This window comes from Manacus vitellinus, unplaced genomic scaffold (genome assembly GCF_001715985.3).
Source record: "Manacus vitellinus isolate BGI_N305 unplaced genomic scaffold, ASM171598v3 scaffold_3_pilon, whole genome shotgun sequence".
Classification (NCBI taxonomy): domain Eukaryota; kingdom Metazoa; phylum Chordata; class Aves; order Passeriformes; family Pipridae; genus Manacus; species Manacus vitellinus.
The window spans coordinates 34,524,164-34,547,163 of NW_021940535.1; the positions used below are offsets into that span (position 1 = coordinate 34,524,164).

The window sequence follows — 23,000 nt, forward strand, 5'->3', positions numbered from 1 at the left end:
TGGTGCTGAGGGACAGGATAGCATGGCCTGAATTGTCAAATTTGTGTGACAGTCCTGTTTATGATAACAGCCTGAGACTCAGAAAAAAGATTCTCAACAGCACTTAAACCCTTTCTCGGGGAAAAAAACAACATCCAAATAAACCCAAAGCACAAGACTTAGAGAGAAAATATTAGCACAAAGATTAAATCTTCATTTTCTATGGGAGAAGTTCCCAAATCCAGACTAAAAATAAATAACTGAGGTATATGGATTCCTACATCATTTAGTTTTAAAAGCTGATTTTGAAAGCACCCATTTTCTATTTGCACTTCTGTGTAAAGTATATGTTTGCCTTACCTATAGTAATGAGATATGATGTATTATTGGTTTTCCATAATTCACTTTTCTGTTGAAACTGGGTTTTATGCTAAAGGAAGATGATCAGGGTATAAATGCTGTTTCTAATGACTCTCTGTAGTTTTGGTACTGTAAGATCGATCTTTATTCTTTAAACTATTCGCTTCCTGAATTGTTTCCATGAGAAATGTTACTAGAGTTGCCACCAAAACCTGTATTTGAAATTGTATACTGCACTTTTTCAGACTTTTAAAAATGTCTTCAAGATTGGATGGAAGCTATATTTAGCTTTCCAAGATTAAAACCTAATTAATTTGGTTATTAATTCTTAAGCTCTGAAAACTGCTGCCCTGCACGCAAGGGAGAAGCTGCGTGTGCAGCACAGTTGGCACGCAGGCAGTGCAGGAAACGAGTCTCTCCGACAGCAGCAGGAGCACAGATCAAACCATGGCACGTGCTTTATTCCAAGGAGTGCTCAGTGTACCACTCAAATATTTCAGCAGTAGGAGAATCTGCAGCATCAAGCTAACAAGACACAATTCTCCAAAATCAGAGAAATTATTACAAAGTACTACGAGTGAGGGAAAACATGTATTTTTAACTCAAAAGAATAGGTTTGTTTTAATAAAAAAAGGTCTACTGATAAGGTATGGGTAAAGTATACTCTGCAATCCCTTCGAATTGAAAGGTGGCTTTTACAAGCAAAGAAATTATTTTCACCATAAAGCTCAGACTGACTTCTGTAGGCTATTAATGACAGCAGTGAGATTTTTTAATAGTACATAGTACTTATACTGACTTGCCCTGTCATGGAAATTGCACCCTAAGGCTTTTTGCAAGCTTAACTATTAGCTGCAAACATGAGAAAAAATATTTTTAACTAACCTAGCTATGCTAGAACACTTGTTTTTTACTAGACCGTGCAAACAAACAGTACACAACATACTGAGGTGGCTTTTGCTGAGCCTGCTCATTGCAAAGAACAACATTCTCTGACTGAACAGAAAAGGATGTGAATTAGAGTGGAATCAAGAATATGACTGTACTCAGCCAACTTGCTGATGGACTTCTCTGAGAATTTTAAGACATGAACTGCTGATTTTCTGTACCAGTAATCTCTTAACAGATTAAACATACTGAAAATAGTCTTATGCATCTTCAACTCAATCCCACATGTTTATGAAGTCAAGGTTTCTGGGTTTTTTTCCTTTGTTTAAGGATTTTAGGTCAAAATTTATGTTTTCTCCATACAGAGATCAAGATTTCCAGCAATAGCCTCCTCTGTTTAGTATAGCCCTTAATGTCTTTTTCATCAACCAGAGATTATTATTTTAATGTCCTGCACACACAGCCTTTACACAGAAAAGCCTGTGCTGTCAGAGACAGATGGAAGGTTATTTTAGGCTTCACAGTAACTGTGGGGATTCTCTAGAAGTCATACTGCTTACATCAGGAAGTCTGTAGAGCTTCATTGTTCTTTGTAGAGTCATGTTTCTACTCAAATGTGAAAATTTCACCTCCACCAATTTTCTGGGATTTAGTGATCGATGCCAATACCTGGAAATAAAATTAATAATGAGTTTAAATACTATTTTAAGTGTCAGCTTTACTTGCATCCATTTCCCTGCTTTACTGCATTGCTCCTTTCCTCCAAATTTGTTTCTAAGCAAGCCTGTATGATGTCTGTAAGAAGCTTAAGCAACAAAAAAATTAAGGAAAAGCTATATCCAAGCAATAGCTTTTAAACAGGCCTGCTATCACAGTATTTTGAATTTAAGCAATTGCTTTTTGATACAGAATGAGTGAGCACAGAGTTAAACATTTTAGTACTTATCATAGCTCTGAAAAACTCACCATACTTACATGGATAACATTTATTTTCTTGTGCAGACAGGACGCTCTGCTCATGTCTAAGCCTTTTGTTGAAGATCTCCCCTTCCTGGGAGATCACTGAGCAACAGATCACTGTTACTCTGTTACTAACACAGCATGGCTTTTTTCCCCCCCATCCTTCCTTACAGAAACTTACAGGATCTTTGCTGTTGGTAGGTACAAAACAATTTCAAATCAAAAACTACTCTGTCCTCCAGAATGCTAGACAGCTGGACTAAAACTGCAGGAACTGAACCTTTCCTAGTAGAAATATAATCCACTCCAAGCAAACAAAATTATACTTGGTTGTAACTCTTCCCACATGGCAGTTGTCCCATCTTTATCAAATGCCGATCAAGACCTCCTTTCTCCAGGAAAGATGAAAGTATCTCAAAAAAGCAAATCATACAATTCCCAGAAATGCTCTGCCATCTCTGGCAAGCAACCAGGTCAACAGGGAAGTGTCCCAGCAGGGAAACAGGCCACTTGAAAAAACACAGGTATACAACGTTGTCAATGCTAGCATGGCTTTCACCACAAGGTCAACAGAAATATTGATTAGTCTATTTAAGGTGTGCTAACAAACCCAAAATTAAATTTTAGTCTGAGAAGCTGTTTTATCCAAGGCAAGGGGGGGTTGGAAATCAAAAAAACCAACCCTGACAAACATTCAGGCCTTCAGGTTAGTCAAGGCCACAACATTTAATAACTTTGAATTTTATGCTTTTATTGTTTCTAGGCAATTACATTAAATTTTCTTTAAAATGACTGCTGTAGGAACCAATGTTATTATGAGCATCACCTAGGTTACCTGCAAGTGGCCACAGGTTTGGGAAGTACCACTCCAGCAGTGTAAACAGCTTGAAAAATTCCTTCCAGGTTTACTCTTCTGGTTATTTCCCGAATTAGTACAGGTGCTACCCGTTTAGATCTCAGTTTCTTATGGACACACAGAAAATTGATTTCTACCATTTTCTTCACACTAAAAGGACAAGAAATAGAGGAAAAATTAAAGAAAGTTACACAGTGCATGTTTTCATTTGCATAATTACAGTTTCCCATATTTGACAGAAGAATTTGAAGTAAGAATAAATTGGCCTGTGACAAAGTACATCTGCAACAAATACTACTCTATGATACTGTGACTGTAATGGCAAATTGTGCAATATGCAAGTTAAGTCTAACGTGTTTGCTATAGTCCTTTTTCAAAGCTCTATTCTATCAAGACTCAACCAATTGCCTTACTTTAGGATGCAGAAGGGCATCCAAGCACATGTTACGTGGTACCATTATGCTTTATGTTTGTCAGCGTACAAACACCTGTCCAAGAAGACTAGCTGATTGACTATCCTTTAAATACTTTCCAGTGTGGTCAGAAAATTGTATGCCAATATCTGTATAATTCATCAGTAAGAAAATTCCTTATATATTTATTAATAGTCTTCATGCAATGAGCTCACAAGTTTGTTTTTTTTTTAAGGGAGGAAGAAGGGGAAGTGGTGAGAAGAGTAAAAAAAAAAAAAGTTGCTACATACACAGGATTCTTCTGACTCTTTATGATCAGTGAGCCTCCTTCTCTCTTTTTAAGTTTTCTATAGCAATGGACAGCAGTTGAAGATTTGTTTTGTGGCATTATTCTTTTACAAACACAAAACTAATGGTGCATTTTACCTGTCATATATACGAATACTTGCAGGGATGGCACTTATGAATCCTACCAGTTTTTTGTTTGAAGACACTCTAACCCCACAGTGCCACTGGGGTAACCAGCCTGGAGGACGTAAGGCCCTAGAATTGATGACAGAAATAATTACAAATTACTGCCTAAGAAGATGTAATAAAAACACCTTTCTTTGCACTTCAGGCAGAACAGAATGTGGAACTTGCTACTCACCACAGAAGAAATTCAGGCGAATAATCAAACCTAAACATATTATCATCATCTTCTACGTAATTCTCATTTAACAGTGTGTATAACTCCTTCAGCTGAAAACACACACAAAAAAATACAAAGATTTATCCATGCATCAATGAGAATAAACTTGAATTATTTTAGATACATATAAAAATCGTTTTACTTACAACTTCGGCATTGCTAAGATCCAATGTGTCCCACATAAAACCTTGTGGCAAAGAATATGGCTCTAGGCGGACATTGTCCTTATCTGGTTCAATTGCACCATGTGAGGTTATAACTTCATCTTTTGATGGAGGAGGGGGGAAAAAAAAAACCCAAAAAACTGTTATATTGCTAGTTTTCCTGATAGTTCTCTAAATTGCATTTAATTCACATCATGTATTTTCTCATAATTATGTGATAGGAACATGAAGCTTTTAAAAAATGGTGAAAAAATTAGTATTATTAGTTTACACTACTTTTCATTCTTACAGATCACATTCAGACCAATGACTGTCTTGTCAGAATATTTATAGATATGCACAGAACCACTCTACCTCAACTGATACCCACTATTTCATAACACAGGACAACTTATCAGCACATGCACAGCATTTAGCAAGCCACGAGATCCACAGTCTCATTATGAGAGACATGTTGTACTCACATCTAACAAGCTCAGATCTTGTTTACCACCGACTTGAACAGACCTGATCTCAACGGGATTACTCAGGAGCAGTGGCACAGCAAAGCCAGGGCATTTAAAAGATACTGCTGATACGTGAGAAGTGTTCCTAAAATCCTACATGAAGGCATGCTTTCTTCTCCTCCCTTACTTTACAACTCCGGTCCCTCAGTGTACAGCTATTGACAGCTGCTGTTCCTCTTCTATGGAGCAGCACATGCTAAACCATAGAATCATTTAGGCTGGAAAAGACTTTTAAGATCATAATCTAAACACTAACCTTACACTGCCAAGCCTGCCACTAAACCATCATATCTACATATCTTTTCAAATCCTCCAGGCTGGTGACTCTACCACTTCCCTGGGGAGCATTTTCCAATGCTCTGCAACCCCTTCAGTAAAGACATTTTTCCTAACATCCAATCTAAATCTCCCCTGGCACAACCCAAGGCCGTTTCCTGTTGTTCTATCGCTTGTTATCTGGGAGAAGAGGCTGACCCCCACCTTGCTACAATCTCTTTCAGGTACTTGTAGAGAGCAATAAGGTCCCCCCAAGCCTCTTTTACTCCAGGCTAAACAACCTCAATTGCTCCTCATTAAGACTTGTGCTCCAGACCCTTCAAAAGCTTTGTTGCCTTTCTCTGGCCACACTCCAGCAACTCAATATCTTTCTTGTAGCACTGTCTTTTATGGCAGTAGCCAGATTATGTTCTAAGGGCTTTGGACCTTCTGATTTTCTCCCTGCATTACCTCACAGCATCCCTACAGGCCTCCTGAGTTGTCAGCCCCTCCTCCAAAGGCCATAAACCATCATTCTCTTTCTTGAATTCCTCTGGTGGTGCGTGTGCCCCATCCCTCCTTGGGCCTGCTCTACAATCTCAGGAGTTCCTGATAAGCCTTGACCAAACTACCAAAGTTGGGCTGTGAAACATCCCTTGACCATAACAGAAGCTCCGGCATAGTAAAGGTGGGAGCGACACCGACTGTATCAGGATCATCCACTGCCTGAACAAGGTGGGGAACAAAGGATAATCATTTATCCCCACATAATCAGTTACCCCCTGACAGCCTTGGAACACTATTTACCTGAACTGTAGCCAAAGTGAAATGGTACCACTGCTACTGGACCTTTTTTTTCCCCCAAAAAAGCAGTTACCAATGTGGGTTATGGCCAGGATGGAAACTTACTGATGACTAAAGCCAGTCACCTTGCAACCCCATGAAGAGGGGCCCTAAGTGAGGCCCTTTAAGCTGTCCTGGACCACAGGGGGCTGCACCAGCACCTCCCTCTGGGTGGGAAGCCTCTCAGAGCTTGTAAACCCCAAGTCTGCGATATTCCAAAGACTGTTGCTGAGGTCAAGGCCTCAACACCACCTCAAGCTGACACCCCCGCTCCTCGAGGCTCAACCCTTCCTGCTGACAAATGGAAATGGACTTGATGTGAGTATGTCACTGAACTGCAGGGGAATTTTTAACAGATACCTTTGCATACCTAAACACGTCTACATCTCTGTGCCTGCATGCAATGTGTGTGAATTGAGTATAGTATCAATGTTGTTATGTAGAATCTATAATTAAGGCATTGTTATAATAGTAGTATCCTACTGAATCACTTCATAAATGTTAAATTAGTCAATGATTAGAGTACTGCTACACTCCTTTGCACCCTTATCTTTTTGCACCCATATCCTTGGCACCCTGACCCCTCTGCATCCCCAGCCTCCACGTAAATCATTCTAAATTGCTTCTAATTCCATTTTCCTATGTATGCTTCATCTATGTAGTAAGTAATAGAGTGAATGTTGCCATCGAACTTTCTGTTAAATTGCACTTCCACAAATTTATATTAAAACCTGCTTTTTGCTGATATCTTTGATGGTGATTCTTTAAGTGGCCCAAATTACTGATTTGCAACTTCAGTTCCAGCTGAAGTTCTCTATTCAGCCAGGCCTGTCTTCCTCCCCTTCAGCTCATCTTTTGACACATGGGGACAGCCTATTCCTGCATCTTTAAGTTTTCCTTCTAAAGCACATCCAGCTTTCCTGGACATCTTCACCCTTCAGGACTGCCTACCAAGGGACTCCGCCAACCTGGCTCCTAAACAGGACAAAGTCTGCCCTCCAGTCCAAGGTGGCAGTTCTCCTGACCCCCTCCTTACTTCTGCAAGAATCGGAAACTCTCTGATTTCACAGTCACTGTGCCCAAGACAGCCTCCAACCATCACATCACCCAAAAGTCCTGTCTTTTCATGAACAACAGGTCCAGCAGAGCACCTTCCCTAGTTGGCTCACTCACCAACTGTGTCAAAAGTTATCTTCCACACACTTCAGGAACCTCCTAGACTGTCTCCTCTCCACTGTATTGTATTTCTAGAAGACACCTGGTAAGTTGAAGTCACCCATAAGAACAAGGGTCAGCAACTGTGAGACTTCTCCCAGCTGCTTACATAATATTTCATCTGCCTCTTCATCCTGGTTAGGAGCTCTATAACAGACTCCCATCATGGTATCTGCCCTGTTGGCCTTCCCCCTGATTCTCACCCGTAAACACTCAATCCTATCATAACAATCATCAGGCTCTTGAGAGTCAAATATTACTTAGTAGTACGAATTTTTCCCAAATGATGCACATTCCTGACAAATAGTTATGGCTTGCCATCCAGCTCGGAAGGTCACCATTATTAGCACCTTTAAGCAAACTCTGAAAAGTACCAACAGCCCCAATGTTACTGCCACTACATGGCAGGCTTGGCCTAACTAAAGGACCCATTGCTAACAATCTCAGCTTGAAGACAGAAGGATTCCGAAGTTAATTTAATGCAAAGATCCCTACAACTATTTCTTGAATTGACAGATTATTTTTTCCACCTAAACACACAGAGCACATCGAATAACGATGAATTCCCCATCTGTTCATTCAGCAGATAAAGGAAAAGCTTAAAAAAAAATAATCTATGGGATTAAGAAGAAATTCATAGGCACTGTTGGACAAAACCTTGCTAACCAAATTTTACAAAGCATATTTCTCCTGAACAACACTAATAAATAATTTTCTAAGCCAATGTATTGATGTTTTTAGGCTGACAATTGGCAGACTCTCGTCTCTATGCAAGTGCTGTAAGACATATTGATTAACCTGAACTGAACTCTTGGAAGTACTGTGCAGACACCTGAACTAGCCTGAAAAAGCTTCATTATGGCCAGAGTATTTTTTGATTTACACATCAACTTATTTCAGCTAAGGTCTTCTCTACTTTGTAGGATTGCTGGTCACAATTACTACCATCAGTTTACAAAGGTATCTGGATAGTTTGTATGGAAAAAAGCCATGGCAGGTCAGTTCAATCCAGGGGAAAATACAGTATGTAGGGATTCTGCTCTGGACTTCTCTACACATCAAAGTTGTGAAGAAATGAGATCACTGTGGATTAAGCTGTAGACATGGATTAATGTGAAATTCTGTCCTGTGGAGAGAGAGAGCAGCATCCTACCATGCTTTACACTCTACCCTACTTCTGCTTATTCTATACCAGTCTCCAATGCAATGGAGAGAAACCTGAAGGACAAACAATGACAGCTACTGTGCTGAGAATGTTTTACTTCTGAGGCCCCCATGTTTTGTGGGCACTGAAAAGCTACAAGTGCTTAACTTGAAGATAACGAAAGCAGAAAAAGAAGAGTCAGAAAGCAATGCAGAAAAAACAAGACAGCCAGCAACTAGAGCAACTATCTTTTTTCAACAAAGACTAAGATATACCAACTGTGTTATCAGGGATCAGATCAGTATAAAAAGTAACTTTCCAAATTCATTAGAAATGTAAAGGCAAGGAGAGGTCACCTCACCATTTCACCTGGTATCAAGAACAGAGAACAGACTCTGAGAAAGCACGTCCTTGAGGCAGGGTACATTGTGGAGAACATGAACACACAGCAGTGAAAGAGTTTGCACACGAGAAAAGTGCCATTATCCACTTAAAGCTGTATGAAACCAGTGTAACCTACAGCAGGAGAGTCATTATTTCTCTGACAGCAAATCTGTCTGTTGAAAAGAATTTAACAAACAAATTAAAAAAAAATCTAAATTTACACTTAGTCACCACTTAAAGAGTTCTTACTTCCCTTTAAGTGGAAAAGACCTCTAGGTTCTATTGTTCAAGAGTTCAGACCTAAAATACACAAAGAAATGCTATATCAATAGCATTTCCAATTTTTATAGAGAACATCAGAATGAGATTTATTAACACTGTATCTTGTTGTAAATTATCTGGAGGAGAGGCAAGCACTTTCCTAGAAAACATCAAGAATTCCACATAAACTATACAAAAGACTAAGGATCTCTACCACACACAGTCCAACTTAATACCCATTTTAGAGAACACGCCACAGAGCTGGCACACACATTCCCTCAGTGGTCATAAGACAGATCTTTTGCCCAGATCCCGTTAAACTTACTAAGTTTAGGTACAGGTTGTGTATCCCAAAACTGGTATTTACGTTTGGTAGCCTCATCAATATTCTTTGCTGGGCCTTGGCATGCAGAGAGCAGCTCCATTGCCCTCTGGATGTCTTGAAGTTTCTGCATTGGAATGGCTGGATTCTGCACACATAGACAAACAGAAGAGGAAGATTACTGAGCATGTTTACTTTGAATAACTGTAAAAACTTGTTAATTTTTTTTACTTTTATGTATTCTTTCATGTATTCTCATCATGCTTAGTTTGGGTATAATCCTTGGAGACAGGAGGGTGGAAAAAAGGTGGGCAATAGCAAGCAACTTCACAAAATAGTTAACAGTCTTGAGTAGCACTTGCATTTAACCATGAAACTTCAGCATTTTTAACACAAATACTGCAGCATCAAGACAGGACACAGTATCACAATAGTAAGAGCTTCTTATAGTCCCTGTTCCCTCTAGTAAAATACAATAAAACAAAAAGCAGCAGGTCAGCTTAGATATACAAAAATCTAAAGATACCGTTGGAACACATGGAGCCGTTTGAAGTTGTAGTTTACACATACAATATAAAATAATATTTAAATTCACTATGGCTCAGTAGTACCCAAGTACACTGGAGTGCCACGTTTTAACCTTAGTTATATCGCATCTGCCTTTATTACCTTGCAATTATTAGATAACTTTCCACATCATATGTGTAGGAGTTAACCATCTTGCCACTAATGTCAAGTGTGCCAACACTCCCAATCACTCTCATTTTAACTGACAAACATAAAATAAACCAACTTTCCACTTAGAAGTTGAAAAATCTTTATAGAAAAGTTATCTGAAAAGCATAAACCTAAGACTAAGTGTTTGTAAACTAAGCTGTTAAACCCTCACTTTTGATCACTCTGACTAACTGCAACTGGAATGAGAATTTTACCTGCATAAGAAAGTGCAGAAGAATAATGGTAACAGACATTTAAATCTACAGGGATTTTCTCCCCTCTTTTAAAAGCTATTTACTCGTTGTGTTTTGTTATCTGCCAAGTGGTAAGTCCTATTCTGAGGTATACTAACAGAATGCTTGGGCTCAGTTTCCCAACACTGCAGTGCAATAATGCATTTGAAGGAATAGTCTCAAGTCCATTGGGAAATTCTAAGCAATTCTGCATAGAGATTTCAAGCCAGATTTTTTTTTTACTGAATAGCAATGGATTGCTATTTCCATATTTCTTTCTAGTATTCATGTGTTGAAAAACCACCATAAATTAAATGTAATAATGACAGTAAAGCTTCGTTTGGGTGGACATCTGCCTCTAGTATCCTTTGTCACAAAAGCAGTCTGTGCCTGGAGCTCAAGCAGTCCATCATTTACTATTTATAATAAAATCTTAATTTACTTAAAGTAATGAAAGAAAATGCATAATGTTTAAGTATTGCAAAATTTTACCTGTAAGCATGCTTTAAACACCTGTCACCTGAGTATTTGTGAATTAACATACTAACATAGTTTAGAGCAACACTGCTGCAGCATGAAAAGCCTACTGTATTTCTATATCCAGACTACAGAGACATAAGTTACTTTTCCCAATTAAAAATCAATTTGTCTGTTATACACTGACCTGACACAAATACTTCTAATGCCACTAGATAAATTCTGAAATCTTATTAATACCTTATGAAGTCACACATAAATGTTGACACACTGTAATTGATTTCTTTTTTCTACATTAAGAAAACAGGAAATTGAAAAAAAATTAAAATATTAGGTTCTAAGAAAGATTGCACCAGCATAATAGTAAAGTAAGAAGTTCATGTTCTGGTACTAAATACAACACTGTTAGGGACATCAGGAGGAATCCCCTTTTTGTTTAAAACGTTCAGGGATCAGCCTGGCTAAGAAGTTTACTTTCAACCCTTTTTGTTTTCCTTTAATGGAAAGCAAGAAAAACCTACACAGAACTTGACATGAATTAGCAAAAAAAAGAGTTATTTTGTGTAATTTCAGTTTAGGACAAATATCTCCTCATAGCACAAAACGGCACTGTTGTGCAACACGGCTGAAGTACACAATGACGTTTTTGCCTCACTTTTGGTGGCAAGATGTGACCTCAGGCCTTTGATGTCCCCCAGCCCTGTAGCAGAGTCTGTGAGACTTCCATTAACCACAGCAGGAGAGAAAGTTAGGGACCATTTAGCAAACAAATCATGCCAGGTCCCCCAAAACAGGCCAGATGCAGGTGAGGGTGCTGAGGGAGCTGTCTGATGTTAGTGCAACTAACATGTGTCAAGAGCTAAAGGTTATAGCAAGTGGTGGAGGTTTCCTACAAATGGAAAAAAGGAAACACCCATTTTCAAGAAGGCAAGGGGAAGGATTTTGAGGATGTAGAGGTCAATACTATTTAATGACATGACAAAGAGCGCTTTCTCTGCAAGTACACAGATGATACCTGCTTGGCAAGAATGTTGATACACTGGACCACAGAGCTGCTATTCAAAGTTACTCTGACAGGCTGGAAACAGAAACTTAATTAATTTTGACAAAGGCAAATGCAAAGTCCTCCATCTGGGATAGAAAAAGCTCATGGAATGGCAGAGGACTGGCTAGGTAGCAGCTTTGCAGAAAAGAACCTGGAGGTCCTGGTGGGCAAAGGGCTGAACATGAGCCAGCAATCTGCTGGCCAGGAAAGGACAGCTGAATAGTGAGTCGTACCTGAAAGACTGGGCAGCAAGGTTTCCTCTTTATTGGCACCCCTTAGGTCTCATCTTACAGTTTCCATTAAAAGAAAATGTTCCCCATTACAAGGAAAACATTGACAGAGTGTAGAGTGTTCATTTGAGGGCCACCAAGATTAATGGGGGGCTGAAGCACATGACACACAAGAAGACAAGAGACCTTGGTTTGTTCAACCTTAAGAAGAGAAGATTGAGGAAGTAAGAGAAATCTTATTACTGCCTAATGGAAGGATGTAAAGAAAGCTGAGCCAAATCTTTTCAGAGGAGCATAATGATAGGACAAGAAACAATGGAGACAAGTTGCAAAAATGCAAAATCCATTTAGATACAAGGAATTACTATTTTTTTCAACCAAAAGTGTAGTCAAACACTGGAACAGGTTTCCAAAAAAGGTTGTTGAGTCTCCTTGGAGACTAAACTGACTGATCTAGGCCTGAACAACCTCATCTAGCTGGATCTGCTCTAAGCAGGAGGTCAGTTGAAAGACCTCCATATGTCCCTTCCAACCTGTTATTTCAGGACTATGTTGTTTAGGCCACTGGTGACTAAAATAATGACTGATAACATCGCAGATATGGCAAGCTTCCTTCGTGTCAGTGTGGAGAATCCACATCACTGGTACTTGTAATAAATAGAGAGTGATCAAAATCTTTTGAGATGGGCAGTGAAGTGTCCTCACTGTAAACATACAGTGCTAACAACAAGCATTTATTGCTGTGGTTACACTCACATCAGTGCTCAAAATGTCTAATATCACACATAAGAAAGGGAGAAGCCAAGGAGACTCACTGTTCTGTTTTCCTAATGTCCAAATAGATACACCCGTTTACAAACTCACATGACCTCAAAATCTTTTTTCAAAATCATTTTCAATGAGTTCAGGAGCCCCACTGAGTATTACATGATGATCCTGTATATATTCTCTTAGAGGTAGGTGTACAATGTCACTTTTCTCTGAAATATTTTCTAAAGCTCTTTTCAACCAAGAGCAAGCAAATGCTACAAGCCTTTTTTCCCTATATTTCACATAGCAGAAGGAATACAAAATCTAAATATTACTTAAGTAGCAGAGAAAAAAAAAATACTTTTCTACACTGAGCCAGATCAGCAGTCTACAATTCTTTCAAAAAAATCTAAAGCAGGATAGTTGTCCAAAACATGCAGCAAAATCAGATCTATACATATTTAAAGTGTCCCCTGTGCCAAATGTGTCTATTCAGAGTAATCAGGGGGACACAGAGAAGATCTAGAGACAACACAAGAATCTTCCAGTATGTTAATGAGCCACACAACTTTTTCCCCCTAAAATTAGCTGGTAGCCCCAATGTCACAGACAAATCTTACAGGATGAAGATTGCTACTGGTACGATGGTGTAACACTCTACACATTAACTTGATAAAGCAAATAGAACTATTTCAACATGCTCAGTGCTCCATAAACTTTTTTAGTCTTACAAACTTCAGTTCTCAAACTCAGATTTCTCTTGAGATAAAAGCTGCATGCTAAAAAGACACCAAATCATGTCATTCACTGCTCATTCAGAACACGGTAGACAAAAGCACATAGACAATGATATTTTACCACAAAGTCCACAAGGACTGTGCATCCTCTCAGATAATTTTGCATTCTTATTTATAGCAGAGGCCTTTCAGATGGCAAAACGTTTCTTCAGCCTGTATCTGCATGTTTGAGATTACCACATTTTATATATACTGACATGCTGCTTACTTGTCCAAATAAGACTCTGGCTGGCACAGCAGGTCCACCTTCCTCCTGCTGCTGCTGCTGCTGCTGAGACAGCACTGTGCCGTACAAGTTACCGAAATTTCACTAAGCCAGGTCTAAAGTATAGCCATGGTGGCTAAAGTAAAGGCTATTCATCAAACACGAAATTTAAAAGCACTACTACTGCAGATTAAGACTGCATGCAACGAGGCTGTCACTAGCCTGAGTTCTAACTGCTGGAAAAGAAAGACAAAACATCTCCTCCTCTGCCTTTCTCACAGCTCACCACCATGGTGGTGACAACAGCTCTCCAGCTCACTTCATACAGTCTGCAAACACTGGGTCTTGTCCAGCTTCTGTTTCTGCTCAGGACAGGAACCATTTGCTCAATTCTGACGTGTTAAGGCAGAACTATCACCTTGCTTTTAGAACAAGTAATGCGCGAATTAAAATTAAATTAGGAAGCAAGCACAAATTAAAACAGAACCAGGCTCTCACTTTTGAAGGCTGTTGAATTTTAATCTCCTGGGAGTCAGATGCGGAATCTGATTTGGTGCCTCCAGAATTTGGTTTCTCCTTTTTTCTCTTCTGCTTCTTTTTCTTCTTCTTCGCTCCCAAATCCCCTCCAGGACTTCTGCCAGAGATTCAGAGAATGCGCAGTCAGAAAAATCAGTACCACTGAGCCTAAATTTTAAAATAGTTAAATATGGAAAACCCAGCATTTTAATATGAAAAATCTAACAGCAGTTCCAATGTGAAGAAAAGGCAGGAGAAAGGAAGGAAGGGGGGAACTGAAAGCAGTGATTAAAAACTTCCTGCAAGTGCTGTCTAGTTTGTTTTATACTCAGACACCAGCACAACCAGGCATTTTGACGTACTAATGTCAAACTGTGACACTATATATCTGCCAGTGCTCTTCTCCAGGCTATTACCCAACACAAACATGAAATGACTGAAGTCAACAGAGTTTGGAGGAACACAGGAAAGTGTGGGAACTGAGGAAAGTAACTTGCTTGGAAATTCAGTAACTATTAGTGGCCCAATACTTTTCCCCTTTCATACTCAACCATCAGGCACATCTAAATTTGACATGAATCCAGATGAGATGAAAACATTCTGTTTTCAGGGAGTTTTGTTCCTAACATAAGTAGCGATGAAAGTCTTGCTGAAATCTCAGTAAGAAACAACACAAAACTAACCAAACATTTGTGATTTCAAACAATAAACACAGTGCAGTAAACTTTAATTAAAAAAAACCCAGCAACAAAGTAAACATTGCACTTGTAGATTCTGACATACTTTGCCTATTAATAATATAAGTTCTTTTTTCTTTAAGATTCTAATTTGACAAATAATGAAGATATAGAATCAAGATTAGATTTGCAAAGTGTGGGATGTGTTGGCAACTATCAGACAGAACGAAAATAAGGAGGCAATGAGTCAGTTAACACCAAATCCCCTTCAAGAGGTTAATCTCTCAGCAAAACCACATGTACATACTGGAACTCAAGAGAGATATTGAAGTTTGAGGGGGTTGGGTGTTTTTCACTGAAAAAGAAAAAAATAACTGTTCATTTTAATCCTGGAGAGGGAAACCCCCAGATATCATGCTGACAAACAAACAGAAATAAAAGAATAACTAAAGACATTAAGATCCACACATTTGCAAGGGCCATGGAACATGCTCACTTTCAAGATTATGATGCCCAGTTGTAGCATCTCTACTTTGTCAGAGCTGAAACTGGTAAGAAAACACCCTCCCTCCAGTAGAGAGGTCAAAAGCCTACAATTAATTAAACAATACAACTACACAAAGACTCGTTTTTGCGTGATCATTACTGTACTTTAGAACAGACTCTAGCGAAAGATCAATCCCAAGAAGTCCTTAACATTCAAAGTTACACTGGGTTAAGTTATGCTCCTGGAAAGAGAGAGTTGTAAATACAGCAGCCTCTGGGGCAGGACCAAGGAGTTACTCAACAGAAAACAGTACAGCAGACCAAACACACAGGATAAAAGAGTTTGTAGTATTTACTGGAAGGCTTCAGAAAAAAAAAAAAAAGATGGACTTGCATAAGTGACACAGGGAGAAAATCTTTTGTTGCAGAATGAAGATACTGCCATATCACCTACATGATTTGTTAACAATTTCAGAGGAACACAGAATTGCTTAGGTTGGAAAAGTCCTTTAAGATCATTAAGCCCAACATTAACCCACCATTACCCACCCTAAACCATGTTCCTCAGTGCCACATCTATGTATCTTTTAAATACTCCCAGGGATGGTGACTCCCTGAGGAGCCTGTTCCAGTGCTCAACAATCGCTTCTGTGAAAAAGTTTTTCCTACTATCCAATCTAAACCTCCCCCGGTGCAACTTTGGCCGTTTTCTCTTGTCATCTGAGAAGAGACTGACCCCCACCTGTCTACAACTTCCTTTCAGGTAGTTGTAGGGAGTGATAAGATGCCCCAAACCTCCACTTCTCCAGGCTGAACAACTCCTGCTCCCTCAGCTGATCCTCACAGGACTTGTGCTCCAGACCCTTCACCAGCTTCACTGTCCTTCTCTACACATGTTCCAGAACCAGTTTTGAGCCCAGTGAAGGGCTCAAAACTGAACCCAGTACAGAGGGACGACCACTGTCCTAGTCCTACTGGCCACACTATGTCTGATACAAGCCAGGATGCCACTGATTTTCTTGGCCACCTGGGCACGCTGCTGGCTTTCAGTTTAAAACAATAAAATTTAAATCTATCTAAATGCCTGCATACCAAGCTGACATTTTCTTCAGAATTTAAACAAGAACAGACCCAGAAGCCTAGCAAGAGCTTATAAATACAAAACAGTTAAAAACCCACAGAGGTATAAGACCTAGGACTTCACCACCTCTATGTGGTAAAACTGAGATAAAAATATGAGGGAAAGTGATTTTACCCTTGCTAAGATTCATTTAATGATGTATTTTTCTACTTTCTGGAACCATCCACAAACTTTCATCCTTCCCTCTAAAATCTCACATATAGGAAACAAATGATGCTACTGTGTCCTTGAGCTGACTCCCGAGGGCTTTTGTGTTGAACACCAGGAGTTTCAGCAAACACTGTTGAACAGACGCTCTCAGCAGGCGCTGCTCCCTGAGTTGCACCAGTGCAGCTCACTTCTCTTGTCTTTCAGGAGGAGTTGGGCCACTTATATCACAGGGGAATTTTGCTCACTAGGATTACCTGAGGGTCAATGTTTTATTTAGTTTGGTGAAATAATGAACAATTGTACTAGAAAAAAAAGGTTGGCAGCTATGAAGAAAAATCAGTTTTGCCAAGTTTTACTAATATTGTCCCCAGTCAAACTGTACTTTTACCAGGATAATTTTAGTTTGTTCTTTGACCAATTCAAGGTCTTTTTCATATAGAAATGCACGTTCTTTAGCTGGGGAAAAGGGAAGACAGTACTAAATTGATGTAAAATATATATGACATTCAAAACTACACTTTTTTTTTGTTTCTTCAAATCTTCTAAAATCCCAGTCTTTGGTTTATGACCTTCAGGTTTCATGCTTTCACACTGTTTCTAGCAAAATAAATACTGGTATCTTAGTCTGACAGGTTATCCAGGGACTGTTCAGAGCAGTTACTTATGCAGTCTCCTGCTTGGGTCAGTCCTGTTTTACTGTTACAGTACACAAAATATAAAAAGAGGACTTAAACAGAGTTCTACTCATCCTACTACTTAGGCACACCTGCAACCCAGAGATTTGGTGGCAGGCAGCATGCAGAAACTTCTAAGCAGTAAAGAGGTTTGTCCAGCACAAGTTGCATAGATACCAAGCAAATTAGGGCAGAAGCAAAACAAAACACCTCAGAACGTTTTGTCCTTCTCATGATCTGCTTTGAATAGATCTGAGAAGCTCTAAAACTGGGAGTGAGAATGACTGGGAAGGAAGAAACTTACATTGCTTAGCCTGTACAAATTACGCTGGATACGACAGCACAAAGGATATGCAAAGGTAACAAGATTCAAATCAAAACTTCCTATTAAAAGCTCTTCTCTGACTTAAACGTTCTTGTGCGCTGACTAAGATCTGAGTTCTCCTTTGTCTGGTCAGATAAACCTGTATGATGACACTATGAAGTGTATCTTACTCTTAGAAGTTTGGGGAGAAAAAAGTTTCCCATTTCTAGAAAACTGACTTTTAAGCATGAAATCTCTTTTTCCAAACTAACCTGCAACTGTTAAAGTGACACAACTTGGAGCTCAGGACCAGCCCATCACATACACCACAGGCTGTTATACCGAGAAAATCATTCAACATTAGAGTTGGGGAAGACTTTTGACTGTGTCAGAGACAAGCATATATCAGGAAAACTTTACTGACAGGAGGGTGAGGCTACACACTGAGGTCCTGGTGTACCTAAGCACAAAGATGATCTATTTTTAACTGCACCCACAATGACAATTTTGTCAGCCTGATGGACAAGAAAAAACTGACGCCAGCATGAAAGTGATATGCAAATCAAAACTGAGCTGAGGCAAAAGAAGGGTCAGAAGACCTCATTCTGCACCCAAAAGACTTTAACTTGCTCCAGAAACAGGTTGTGGATAGGACTCTGAGACCTACAGTTTTATGATTTTGTCTGCAAGTTACAAATGCAAGCCCATGATCACACCCACACACCTTTCCACTTATGTACACACATCTGGTGTTTTGCATAGACGTGAAAAAGAAAAGACTTTTGCTTCTCCCTGCATGTGGTGGTGTTTCGGTTTTGGTTTTTTAAAACAGAAAAATGGGGATACTTGCTGCATTTGAGGAGAAGTGTGGCAAAGGCAGAGATACTTCATGAAGCTCAGAGCAAACCAATGAAAAGGTGAGATGGAAGAATCAGGAGGGGTGTGACAATTACTCTGCTTAGGCAGTCAGACTTATTTGGCTCCCTTGGTTTTGATTTGAGATTATCTATTCCACTGAATAACTGCCAATGTTATTTTAATCGCCTTTTTGAACACTAAATTTTGCTTTAGCAGAAACAGCTTTTTGTAATATCAACATCTGTTTTAAGTTACTTGGAATGGTAATTTTAAGTTAGCAATTTCTCAGATTTAAAACCAAACATGTACTTCGATGTTTATTTTTAAACTGCAAAGGTTCTTGCCTTCACAGTACTTCTCTGTAAGTGAGGTTGCAAAGTTACATTTCTGAAGATGATACATAGATCTTTTTGATCATAAAAATCAGATCTCATGTATATGGGTAAGACTCCAAAAAATTTCAAAGCAGTATTATTTATACTAGAGCTGTCCCTGGTTCATAAAGAAAATGGAGGTTTAGGTGCAAAGGACTTTCCCCTTGCTATGTAAGACTACTACCACTTCAAGAGAATAGAAAGGTCCTGACCAGAAGGGCTTATGTCCTTCAAATTCCACTTACTAATAAACTGCTATTACTACTGCTATTACTACTAATCTCTGTGGATGAAGATTTCATTTGCATATATTTCAATACTTAAAAAGGCAAGCATGAGAATCCAGTACCAATACCTTAAAACCTAACCCAAGAGATATTCCTTAAAGATCCTGCATGTTTCCTCTGCCTCCTGCTCCAAGTCTGTAAGGCTCTACTCCAAGATGTAAATCTTGCCTGTTAAAACTAAGCACTGCTTCCAGTACCTTAAAAATATTTGTTCCTTTTTTAAATCTAAAAGTAGCGCTGGTTATGAAGTTGGCATCTTTTTAACAATAATCATAGGGGTATACTGCTAAAACATTCAAACTAAATAATTTGTGAGGGTTGGGGGAGTTTTTTAAAGGTCATACCTTTTCCTCATCTGTTTACTAAATGTTCTGTGCCCAAGGCCTTTCTGGCATTGAGCATAAGCTATTTAGAATGAACTGAAAGACCTTACAAGACTGAGCTCAGCAGGGTGGATTCAGGTGCAACAAATACATTTTTTCTACATACACACTAACAAAGATATTTTGTAAACAACACTTTATTATAAAACAGAACAAATACAGCATAATGCATCAAGCAGGAGCAAGCTGCAGACACAGAATAGGAAAACAGCAATGAGTCACACAACATACATAATCCTGCATCTAAAAAACAGGAGCAGAATCAGAGGACAAAGACATTTGCACAGTTGAGAGCTATAAAGTGGTATTTTCTGCTGCACTCATTCAGTGTTCAAGCACATAAGAAACCTGCAAATTTAAAAAAAAAAAGTCTCATATATATATATATATATATATATATATACACAAACTATGTTTTCCTGTGGTGAGTATTCTAAGGATCTACTTTCAGATGTCAAGAAACATCCTGAAAGTGACTTAATTTATAATGCAATCCTACTAGAGACTGACACACAACACATATTCTACCTTTTTCTAAAAAATGAGGGTTAAAATAGCATGAGATTAAATACTGATCAGCAGCAATGGAGAGCACTCAGAATTTAGCAAGTCAGTTGACACAGTCATAGGTAGTCTCAAGTACTAGGACTGCTCATAAAATGCTGAGGTATAGAAAACTTAATCTAAAAGCTCAAAGCAAACTTTAAAGTGACCTCAAAAATTACCATATGATAATAGGGAGAAAACAGGGAATAATTAGGCTCCTATTACCATTGGTTATTCTCCCATATCAAGAGGAGATCTTTGGGTTTGCTGTACTGTAAGATTTTTACTTTCATTTGCTGAAATTTGTTTGAATATTTCAGCCTCTAGACAAAGAGTAGCAAACAAGGTTTTCGGTGATTACAAGAAAATAAAGTAATTCGAAAGTCGATATTAACTTCATGCAGCAGATACTAATACTTAAGAGGCTTTTCCTACTGGAATGATCTACCATTAATTTAACTAAACTTCATATTACTTGTAAGTATTCACCTTCTTATTTAAGAGGAATAACACAGTTTTTTCTGAAATATTCACTAAAATACATTTAGGATATACAACACAAACAAGTTTCAGGGAGAAGGGCACACAGCCCACAGCTGCCATCCCTCAGAGCTCAGAGAAACCCAAGTTGGAGCAGAGCACAAGCTGCAATCGGGAACACACTGAAGTGCAATTCTTTGTTCCCTGGCTGCTTCTCACACACTGCGCTCACTGTCACAGCAGCCCGAGCACACAGTAGCACTGCAGAGGGCAGCTACAGCCCGGGCATGCACACAAACAAACAGGACAAAAACTGAAGTAGGAATATGGTCCGAATGAATTCCAGACAGGCATCATCTGGCTATCAAACAATATCACCAAGGACATCAGGTTGGCTCCTATGAAGAGCAATAAATAATAACTCTCTGCTCTTAACTTCTACATATTCATGAATCATCAATGGTGATATATTTACTCAAAAAAGTGTAACAAAAGCTCTAACATAATTAAACACTATTTTTTCCCTTTTTAATATCCCAGATTCATACTACTGTAATTATTTCTGACACAACTATTTCAGTGTGCATGCCATTAATTCAATGACAGAACTGCAAGCATCAAAGTTTTCCACTTTTCTGCCTTTTTGACAAGTCCGTTCCCCTAAGTCTCTTAGATTTCCCTTGTCACATTTAAGATGCAGTGCTGCATGTTTGCCAAGCAAATCCTAGGGACAGAAGACAACAGAGTACATCCTCAAACATCAAGCACCTACAGGAAGGCTCTCGACCAGATCAATCAGAAATTCACGAGGAAGATATTTGTGTAGCAGTGTATAGATTAACCTAGTTCTATTTTGGGTTACTCCAGCCACTCCTAGTTGCGACAACAAAGCACTTTCTCTGCAATCACGTTTTCTTAACCTCTCAAAAAAGCAAAAGAAGTAAATTTAAAAGAATTCGACCCTTAAAACACGTTCCTTCCACTTCCCAGCCCCGAAAGCCCGCAAAGCAAGCCAGACCTTTGGCACCCTGCGCCCGGACAGACGACACTGCAGGCAGCCCAACAGCTGCCGGGTGCCAGGGGCCGCATCTATGCCGGATGCCTCTCTGTCAGCTCCCCAGGCAACTGGAGACACCGCCTGATCCACAGCGTGGGAAGATTTAAGACGCAAGATTAGCGGAGATGGAACTACAACCAGACAACGGCGTTTGCCCCGGCTAATGCCGCGGTAAAACACGCACTCTGCTCTCCACAGCGTGTGGATCTGAAGGTACCATCTCCTTGTGGACAATGGGTGACGGCGAGGAGGAGCGTCTGCAGGGCGGGCTGACACAGGCGATGCCCGGACAGGTCTCCGGCCGGGAGGGGAGCGGGGGGTGGATGTGGCTGTGGATGTGCGCGGAGCCGCTCGGCTGGAACCACCCGGAACGAGCGAGGGGCACGGGGGCATCTCCCCCGCTACGGGGAGGCGGGGGAGGGGGGTTTCCTTGACGGCCAAAAATACCCAGAAACGCCCCCAAGCCCTGAAGCGCCGACAACGAGGCAGGATTCACCCTCCCTTTCACGACACAATTTCAAGGCGGGTCCGGCGGGAAAAGCGCCAGTCCCGCCGCCCCCTCACCACGGCCGGGGCTCGGCCCCCCGCCTCTCCCCTTACCCAGAGGGGCCACGAGGCGTCCCACACCCGCTGCTGCGGGCGGGAGCGGCCCGGGCAGGGGCGGCGCTCGGCCGCAGTCTGGCCCAGCGCAGGCGCCGCGGAGCAGCCGGGCCGGGCCGGGCCGGGCCGGGCCGCGCAGGCCGCCCCAGGCGGCAAGGACCGCCCGGCGCCCCCGCCCCGCGAGGGGCCGCTCCGGGCACCGGGGGGAGCCCGGCCCGGCACCGCCAGCCCGGCCGCTGCCGCGGCGGCGGACACGGCGCTGTCTCCCCGAGCCGTGCCCGCCCGCCCAGCGCGCCCCTACCCCTTGCGTGCTCGGTCTCCTCCTCATTGTCGCCGTCTATGCCGCAGGTGTCCTGGTCATCCAGCTCCAGGCTCTGCTGGCTGGCCGCGGACTCGCTGTCCTCCGCCATCACGGGGGAAGGAGGGAGGGGAGGGGCGGGGAGCCTGTGAAAGAACCGGGGCGCACGGGGCAGACGTGGTCCGGAGCAGCTCCCTCTAGCTGCGGTCCTTCCCCGCGCTGCGCTGCACCAGGAGGAGGCGGCCGCCGGGGCTGCCCGCGCTCTCACCGCCGCGGGGGCCGGGGCGGGGCCGTGCAGGGGGAGCTTCCGCGCCCTGCGCTGCCCTGCCCTGCCCTGCCCTGCCCTGCCCGGCCGACCACCCGGGTGGTGCTGTCCATCGCTTTCGGTCCCGCTCTGGCCTTCTCGTGTCGACATCCAACCCGCCCCCCGGCCTTCCACGGGCCCCGGCTCCCCGTCCCGTGGGCGCTGCCCCG

At 41.1% G+C, this 23,000-nt stretch overlaps 1 protein-coding gene across 2 annotated transcripts in view; it reads right to left on the reverse strand.

The window, feature by feature from the left end:
- NMT2 (N-myristoyltransferase 2) overlaps window positions 1–22,709 on the reverse strand; it is a 33,069-nt gene extending 10,360 nt beyond the window's left edge. The window contains exons 1-8 of one of the 2 annotated variants that reach the window (XM_018075479.2): window positions 22,520–22,709; window positions 14,194–14,329; window positions 9,245–9,389; window positions 4,294–4,412; window positions 4,106–4,197; window positions 3,883–3,999; window positions 3,023–3,193; window positions 1,788–1,896 (exon numbers count right to left, since the gene is read on the reverse strand). In XM_018075479.2, the coding sequence (XP_017930968.1) occupies window positions 1,788–1,896; window positions 3,023–3,193; window positions 3,883–3,999; window positions 4,106–4,197; window positions 4,294–4,412; window positions 9,245–9,389; window positions 14,194–14,329; window positions 22,520–22,638 (1,008 nt within the window). In that variant the 5' untranslated portion in view covers window positions 22,639–22,709. The remainder of the gene's footprint in view (window positions 1–1,787; window positions 1,897–3,022; window positions 3,194–3,882; window positions 4,000–4,105; window positions 4,198–4,293; window positions 4,413–9,244; window positions 9,390–14,193; window positions 14,330–22,519) is intronic. The other variant, XM_018075478.2, reaches the window with a different exon arrangement.
- Between the last annotated feature and the right edge of the window lie 291 nt (window positions 22,710–23,000).